General features: G+C 34.7%; 1 protein-coding gene across 1 annotated transcript; it reads left to right on the forward strand.

The window, feature by feature from the left end:
* Positions 1–8,941: 8,941 nt before the first annotated feature.
* LOC132924742 (uncharacterized) lies at positions 8,942–9,833 on the forward strand. Its single transcript, XM_060989190.1, has 2 exons — positions 8,942–9,271; positions 9,366–9,833. Exons 1-2 carry the CDS (start codon positions 8,942–8,944, stop codon positions 9,831–9,833), a joined length of 798 nt encoding a protein of 265 aa, XP_060845173.1.
* Positions 9,834–9,939: the final 106 nt, after the last annotated feature.

The raw sequence follows: 9,939 nt of genomic DNA on the forward strand, positions 1-9,939 counted from the left end.
ATTTAATGATGCCCGATTCTACTTTTTATCAGTATATTTTTCAAATTAATCAAGTTTTTGATAGACATTTCATTTCATTAGCTCCTCAGCCCAACGTGGGTAAGACTCTTAAAGATTTAATTTTAAATACAATTTTTTTCTATCATCCGTGTGATAATTTTCCTAAAGACTTCTTAATTAACTTATTCTTAAGATTTCGAATATATAACTCATTAAATAGAACCAACAAGAAATCTCAAGCATTACGTACTGGTAAAATGAACAGAAAAGTTCAAATTCTTTCAAATTTATAAATACTGAATTTAAAAAAAAAAAACCAGCTGTTGATATTAATTCATTTTTGTTTATGCCTATAATGATTCATAACCAACGAATGTGTAACAAATTAATAGTAATTTCAGTATTATTAGCCAAATACATTTCACTAAAATTGTTCTTTTTAGGACTAACCTCTGGTCATGTAACAAATAATAAAATTGAATAGTCTTTTATTATATTGATTCAGAAAGCGAATACTTTACTTAACCAGTTCTTTTTAGGACTAACCTCTGGTCATGTAACAAATAATAAAATTGAATAGTCTTTTATTATATTGATTCAGAAAGCGAATACTTTACTTAACCAGTTCTTTTTAGGACTTAAACAGTTCTTTTTAGGACTTAAACAGTTCTTTTTAGGACTAACCTCTGGTCATGTAACAAATAATAAAATTGAATAGTCTTTTATTATATTGATTCAGAAAGCGAATACTTTACTTAAACAGTTCTTTTTAGGACTAACAACTGTGATCATATGAAAAATAATAAAATCGATGTATTCTTTTATTACAGCGAGCCATTTAGTATTGTTATAATAAAATGTATGTATTCTTTTAATGTAATATATTATTTTTCATTGAATAAATTAAATATATTCTTACGAAATTTCCAATGTGTTTGTTCTTTAAGCCTAGTATTTTATTCCAAATCCAATTACCTATTATTACACTAGTCATTAATTTAAGTATTGTAATATTTTTTCATTAGAGTAAATTTTAAATCTTAATACATAAACATAAATCTTGGTAAAATTAATAAACAATATTGTCGTATTCGTATTGTACAAAAACTACAAAATGGTACAAATGATATTGTGATATTGATATGATATATTTAATTGATAACGTATGCCACGCCCATCTGGAGACCGTGTTCAAGGTCACAACTGCCTGATTCGGCCAACGCACGGAGTTTCGTACCCCTGCTATGGCTTATCTGTATATTATAAAATCAATGATAATAGTAATAATGATAATAATCACTACAGTTCGGCCAATCCTGACATTTGTTCGTCCCGAACAAGGTTGTAGACTGTAGTAATTTGAACAATGTTTACAAATACAAATAAAATAAAAATGGGAAGAAAACGTGTTATCATATCGACCAGCTTATGAAAAAAAAGAAAATTAATTAATAAGGGAAAAAAACATAACATCAAAAAAAAAAAATGCTAAAGCAAGTATGTTAGACCTTAATCCACATTTTCATTCTGTCCGGACCAACGATAGTCTCGAATGGACGTTGTGTTACCTGAAACCCATCTATATCACCAATAACGTATCTGTCGTGTTTCAAAACTTTACGTACTACATACGGACCTCGGAACTTAGGGATTAATTTTTTGTTATGACCTACGGTAACGTCTACGTTAGTAATCATCACGTAATCATTTTCTTTGTAAACTGTCGGGGTCTTTCGTTTAGAATTATATTGAGCTGTGTTACTCTCTTGTGCTCTGTCGATACATTCGACGGCTATTGCTCTCGCTTCATCTAAGTCTACAGAACTCGTATTTATTTCGTTATCTAATATTAGCCGTATCTCGTCGTTCACTATGCCGACCTGGTTTACTCCAAATAATAGAACGCTTGGACTCTGACCGGTTGACCTATGTATGGTATTATTAATTGCAAATTCGACTACATTTAATACTCGGTCCCATTTATTTGTAGATTCGGATAATTTTGCTAACATGGGTACAACGGATTTATTGACAATCTCCACCTGGCCGTTGGCCCTAGGTGTTCCTGCAGCAACTAACACTAAGCTTACAGATTCGTTCTCCAGAAATTCTTTAAATGCTAAGGACGTAAATGACGTACCACGATCACTGATTATTTTGCGCGGCTTCGAATATGTTTGAAAATAAATACGCAAATGTTTTATTATTTCTTCCGTTTTTGTACTACGACAGGGATATAATTTTACGAATTTTGTAAATGCGTCAATCACGACAAAAATAAACTTGTTTTTGTTTCCTGTTTTCTCCAGGGGACCCAGGTGGTCTACGTGTATTACTAAAAATGGTTTATCTCCCTTCGGAATACAATTAAGAAAACCTTCTTTTTTCCCACTAGGAACTGTGAACTCGATACATTTTAAGCAGTTATTTATATAATTACGTACTTTCGTTTTCATGTCCGGGAACCAATATACGCGCGAAATGTTTTCGATGACCTTAGATAAGCCAACATGTGCCATATCGTCGTGGCACGTTCGTATGATATTAGATTCCATAGACAGTGGTACATAAAATTTAACATTTTTGTTTTCTTTTCTGTACACCAGTCCATTGCGTAATTCAAATAGTTTGCTATCTTTCGTTAATAACTCGTCTCTAATTTTACTAATGTCATCATCTGTATTTTGCCTAAGGGCGAGCACCTGTTCAAATGAGTTAGATTCTAACACTAAGATAGCATGGCACCTACTAAATGCGTCTACGTGCTGCATTTTTGTGTTCGGACGGTGAAAAATGTTGAAATCATAGTTTTGCAAAAATAACGCCCACCTGGAAATTCGTGGGTTTATTTCTTTTTTACTCAAAGTGAGACGAAAACTATCGCAATCAGTCATGACCTTGAACGTTATGCCGGCTAAATAAACATGGAAACGTTTGATAGCGTTTGATACGGCGAGACATTCTAATTCAAAACTATGAAATTTGGACTCGCTCGGGGACGTGCGTTGACTAAAATAGAATACTGGTTTTAATATGTTATCTTTCTGTTTTTGGAGTAATATTGCACCAAACCCCGACGAGCTTGCGTCGCAATGTAACTCCGTATCTGCGTCGGGTGAATAAATAGCCAATACTGGTGACTCGGTCAGTGTTGTACACAAAAATCTAAAAACACTTTGTTCCTTATCTCCGAACATAAAATGTGTATTTTTCTTAACGAGATCGTAAAGTGGCTTAGCGACCGTCGAGAAATTAGGAATAAAGCGGTGAAAATAACTGGCTAACCCTAAAAATTGCCTTACTTGTTTTTGGTTTTTTGGAATAGGATAGGTGAGCATTGCCTCGATGTGTCTTGAACTGGGACGTACGCCATGTTCATTAATTAGATACCCGAGGTACTCGACCTCTTTAAAACCGAAAAAACATTTATCCAACCGAAATTGTAAGTTGTGTTTCGCCGCTCGGCGGAAAACTTCTTTTAATATTGCGAAGTGTTCGTTATAATTTTGGGTTGCAACCATCATATCATCTAAATATACTAATAGGTCGCCCCGGCGGATTAAATCGTGGAAAACAAACTGAATAAATCGACCGAATACTCTGGGCGAGTTGGTTAAACCAAACGGCATTCTTACGTATTCATATTGCCCTAACGGTGTTACGAACGACGTATACGGGATAGATTTTTCACACATACGCACGTGATGGAATCCATTCTTTAAATCTAACAATGTAAATATTTTCTTTTCACGTAGTCGATCCAACTGGTCGTCTATTAGGGGTGTCGGAAAATTATCTCTTACCGTTATTTTATTAAGCTCTCTATAGTCTATACACAACCTATAGTCTCCAGATTTCTTTTTAACTAGCACGATCGGGCTGCTATATGCACTATTACTCGGTCTTATCACTCCTTCGGACAACAGCTCGTCTAAAATAACACGCAACTTATTTTGTTCACTGTATGACAGGCGTCTAGGGCGAAAAGAAATAGGTTGTTCATGCTTTAAAATAATTTTCATATCAAAATCTACATTACCGTCGCGTGACTCTACGTTTTCTTTTAACAGAACGTGATATTCGTTGTTATACACTTCAATAAACTTATTTCTTATCTCAGAGTCCAAATCCGGATTTATGTTCAACAAACAATTATCATTGCGGTCGTTTTCGTCTTGACCATAATTAATACATAATATTTCGTCGAAATTATTATCAACTTCTTTCATAATGATATCGGTATTAAGATTAATAATATTAACTTTATCGTTCATAAATTCAATTTTAAATCCGGGTTTAGACAGGAGATCCCTACCTAGAATAGCATCAGAAGACATGGTACTATTCGGTACAACATAAAATATAAAATCTATAACATTATTATTGATTATTACATTAGTTTCAAAAATCCCCAATATATTTAACTTAGCCCCGTTAATTCCGTAGAAATTACTATCACATGCTGATTTAATTACAACATAATTATTTGGAATGAACTCACATTTCAGAAGGCTTATAGGACTACCTGTGTCGATTACCGCGTTGAACTTGACCTCACAAACTTCATGTTCGGCAACGGGAACGCCAATGTGGCATTGTACTTCTTACCGGTGCATCCGAGTTGGGTCCCGAATACTAGGGGCTAATCGCAGGTAGTGTACTAGTTAGGTCCCAGATTTTTATAGGTACTATACTAGTTGGGTCCCAAATTATTATAGGTATTCCACTAGTTCCTGAATATTTTTTGGTAAGTACTACACTATACTAACATTTTCATTCCCATTTTAACAGACTGTCTATGAGCTATTTAGACCACAGGTATGGTTAAAAATGTTTTTTACAGTTTTTTTTTAAAATATTAAAAATGCTAAAAACCAAGTATATAAATACATATTATTTAATTTAAATAAATCCATATAATAGGTTTATGAAGAATTGTATAATTTATATAATAGTATTTGATAGTTAGTAAAAATATTGTACAATAATATTAATAGAATTTTATTAAATTTAAAAGTAAATGAAAAGTACTTATACATATATAATATGACTATTATGGGATATTCGTAATAAAAAAAGACGTAAGTGGTTTTCTCTCATGGATTTTTCGAGCATTCGTGTAATAATATCAGTATTATCGGTAATATCTGATAATTTTTGACATATCTTATAATAAACTATCTGGAACAGCGATAAATGCCGGTTAAACCTCGACGAGTTATCTATCGATATAGCTACATGTTGGTAGTAAGTGTTCTGCATTCTAACCACTAGCACTATGGAAGATTCTAACGTTATGTTCAGTGAAAAGGGCAAAAAAATATATATTATAGAAGGATATAAATTTTCATTTCACAAACTTCTGAAAAATGATATTGAACGATGGAGATGTATTCATAGATCATGTAAGTCATTTTTTAAATACAACGAAAATCAATTTATTGATCAAAATTTGACACATAATCATAATTGTGATTCCGAAAAAATATTAAATAGGCAGATATTAAATAATAATTTAAAGAGAAAAGCTCAAAATGATATATGTGAGAAACCTTCTAAATTATTACATTCTGAATTAAAAAACAATGATATAGATACATTAACACGTTACGATTGTACACTTATTAAAAAAAATATTCATCACGCGAGAAAAAATATTCTACCAAATATTCCACAAAGTTATGACGAGGTTCACAAAGTATTGAACGATTTAAATATAAAAACTAACAAACAAGAAAATTTTTTATTAATTAATGATAATCAATATAACATAGTTATTTTTTGTACAGTCGAAAATTTAAATTTTTTATGTAACAACAACACGTTTTACGTAGATGGCACATTCAAAAGTTGCCCAAAAATATTTATGCAAATATTCACAATACATACAATACATAATAATCATTATATTCCACTTATTTTTTGTCTACTCCCAAATAAACAAAAAGAAATTTATACTCAAACTTTTCGGATGTTATGTAATGAATGCGAAAAACTTAATTTAAAATTTTTACCTCAAACAATATATGTAGACTTTGAAGAAGCTATTCATAATTCTATTTTATCAGTATGGCCGGAAATAAATATTAAAGGGTGTAGATTCCATTTAGGGCAGAGCTGGTGGCGGAAAATTCAAAATTTGGGATTAACAAACGAGTATAAAAGTAATTCTGAATTAAGTAAATATCTCAAATATTTTTTTGGCTTACCATTTCTACACCCAGAAGAAGTGGAAAATTGTTTTATTGAAGATATAATGAGTCTCCAACCAAACGACAATAAAATTCGAGAATTCACTGATTATGTTTTTGACAATTATATTAATGAAGAATCTAGATTTCCACCAAAAATTTGGTCAGAATTTAATGCCTCGACAATGCGAACCACAAATTCCTGCGAATCATTCCATTCTCATTTTAATTCTATGTTTTACACAGCACACCCAAATATTTATCAGTTCCTAGAAATTTTAAAAAACGTACAAATTGATACTTATATAAAAATGAGAAGTGTAGAAGTAATGAAAAAAAGAAACTGCATTTTGCTAAAAGAAAAATTTATAGCTGACAATATGAATAAAAAAACTGCAGGAATAATCAATCGATTTGATTTTGTAAAATTAATATCGTATAAATTTTTACCAACAAACATGTGATTTTTCCAAAAATATTTTTTTTTTGTATTTATAATATTATTGTATAATAATTTTAACATTTTTAATATTTTTTAACTTACACCTATATGGCTATATTTATATTATATAATATGTATTTTTATACTAATTAGTTTTTAACCTTTTCAATATATAAGTGATTTATTTTTTTATAAAATTCTAATTACTTATATTTTAATAGAAAAGAAACAAAACTAAAAAAAAAACTGTAAAAAACATTTTTAACCATACCTGTGGTCTAAATAGATCATAGACAGTCCTAAGTCTGTTAAAATGGGAAGGAAAATGTTAGTATAGTACTATAGTGTAGTACTTACCAAAAAATATTCAAGAACTAGTATTGTAGCTAAAATAATTCAGGACCCAACTAGTGTAGCAACTATAAAAATCCGGGACCGAACTAGTATAGTACCTACAAAAATCCGGGACCCAACTAGTGTAGTACCTAAAATAATTCGGGACCCAACTAGTGTAGTAATTATAAATTTGGGACCCAACTCGGATGCAGCCCTTCTTACGGCTTCGGGTGGTCGACGGGTGGTACATCATCGTCTGCAATGTCGATGTTCATTAGTCCTGTCTTGTACGTCCTGGACAACTTCCTATTTGATGTGACATCGAACCACACTCATAACAGGCTCTCTTTTCTCTCTTTGGCTTAGGACACTGAGGTGAAATATGTGTTCTCGATCCACAATTAAAACACGATCGGACTGTCGGTTTTCCTTCGTAATCTGTTGTGTTTATCGGATTTTCCTTCTTCGTCGGTAAAGACGATGGTGTATCATTCTGCTGTCGTGGTATAGGCTTATGTACACCGTTATCTTTACTGTTTGCTGACGACTGGCGAAAACGAGTCGCACGTGATGTATCTAAACGTTCATACTCGACCATATCGTTCAATAAGTCGTCTTCGTCTCGATGATCACGGCCCAATAAATACATACTTAGATCCTTTGAGAAAAGACCTTCCAAAACTTGTATTTTCGATTCATAAAAAGATAGGCCAACTCGTTTGCACAGGTAAACTTTTTCGTGAAAATATTCGCGTATATTCTCGTTTCGTTGTTGGACGCGACGACTCATTTCTTTCCAATAATCACCTGTCAACACTACGCCTACGAACGTTTTGCAAAACTGCCTTTCAAAATCGGCCCAGTCCTCGATATCCCTCGATATGAACCAATGACGAGCAGCACCGTCCAGATTTGCACGCACGGACTGCAATTTAAAGTTGTCTGGCCAGCGATGTAGATTAGCGACACCGTTCACTGTCCGCAACCAATCTCGAGCTTGCGCGCCCGTTGTTAGCCCATTAAAAACTGGTATAGATTTATTCAAATCCGGTGCAATTGTCATGTCGTTCGACGATTTACTAGCTTGCTGCGACTTCAATAGCTCCATTAACATGGCGTTTTGTGACATTAAAGTACAAAGTAGTGTATTTGTATTCACATTACCTATATCGACATTCGGTCCATTCGGTATGTTGGCATGTACTTCCTGTGTATCATTCGTTTCATTGAACATGTCAACGTTGTTAGCGTGACTTCCTTGCGCATCATTCAATTCATTTTCCTGTCCTTCGTTGTTAACGTTATCTTCATCATTCATATTGCTACGGGATCGTGTAACAACTCCGGCGTTAACATTCGGTTGATTTTTCATACTGGTTAACATTCACTTTCAAATACTTAGTAAAAAAAAAAATTTACACAATAACAATTACATTCATAATTAATTCAGTTCAATCCCACTTCTGAAACTGATGGTGCGAGTGGACACTTAAAATAAAAAAAGATCGGACATAGTGATGCCAAAAAAAATCAGAATCAGACATACGTTTTATTAATTTATTGTCACATAACACACGCCGTACTCAACAGTCGACGGGCGGTGATGACTAACTACTGACTTATTTTAAATATTTTCAATAATACAAAATAATAATCTGTCGTCGCAGTGGTCGGCTTGGATCGGCGGGCCGATGCATGCCGACAACGGCTACGACGCAAACAAAAATATTACACAAATAGGTTTATCGGTCGGTCGGTCGGTCCGCACGACACACGACAAGCCATACATATAAGATATAACGTATAATATATAGATAGACATAATAATAATAATAGTAATAATGATAATAATCACTACAATAAAAAAAAATAATTGCACTGGAGAATATGCTTTTGTTCGTTCAAGTACAACATATTTCATTATCTTAAATACGCGAACCCTCACATTACTCTTAACGGACAGACGTTAGAGATGAAGAAAGAAATTAAATACTTGGGGATGTTGATCGGCCGGAAGTTATTGTTCAAGGCGCACATATGCGAAGCCTCCGCGAAATCAGAGAGGACAGCGAACCAGCTTGGGCGCCTGATGTCCAATATCGGTGGCCCGAAACAGCTGAGAAGGAGGCTGTATGTAGCAGTGACACAGTCTGTGTTGTTGTATGGCGCCCCTTCCTGGGCCTACACGCTAGAATACGTACCCAGCAACGTAGAGCAGATAAACCGTGTACAGCGCAAAGCTCTTCTTAGAAGCATATGCGCGTACCGTACGGTGTCAGAACCGCAGCAAACATCTTATCTGGCATGCCTCCAGCCGACCTTCTGGCAATCGAGCGCAGAGCGGTGTTCGACGAGAGGAGGTCTGGCCGTATTGAAGATATGCCCCCCGCGCGAAGACCACGGAGGCGTGGCGCAAGCGCATAGAGGAATCTAAAACTGGAAGCTGGACCAAGCTCCTGATATCTGACATTGAGTCGTGGTGTAGCAGGCGGCACGGATGCCTGGACTTCCATGTCACCCAGTTGCTATCTGGACACGGCTGCTTCGGGCAGTACCTGCATAAGATCGGCAAAGAAGAGTATAGCAAGTGTCATCACTGCCAGGATGAGAATGACACGGCAGAGTACACGCTCTTTGAATGTCCAGTGTGGGACGAAGATAGGAGGGAGCTGACAAGCGTGTCTGATTTTGGAGTGGCACTGAATCGAGGAAACATCGTCCCGTTTATGCTGTTTAATCTGCAAAGGTGGGAAGCTCTTGCAATGTATGCACGAAGGGTTCTCTCCGCCAAGGAAGTTGCTGAACGGGAGAGAGAAAAGGAGGGTGGCCCTCGCGACAGAAGATTAAGATTTAAGATAACGTAGTTAAGTTTACGTCTGTGGGCCGAAATAGCCAAATGCGAGGGTTAGAGCCCCTCAATTATGTAGCGTGTTTTTTGTAAGGGTAAGGGTACGGGGCATGTTCCGGAAC

This window comes from Rhopalosiphum padi, chromosome 3 (genome assembly GCF_020882245.1).
Source record: "Rhopalosiphum padi isolate XX-2018 chromosome 3, ASM2088224v1, whole genome shotgun sequence".
Taxonomy (NCBI): Eukaryota; Metazoa; Arthropoda; class Insecta; order Hemiptera; family Aphididae; genus Rhopalosiphum; species Rhopalosiphum padi.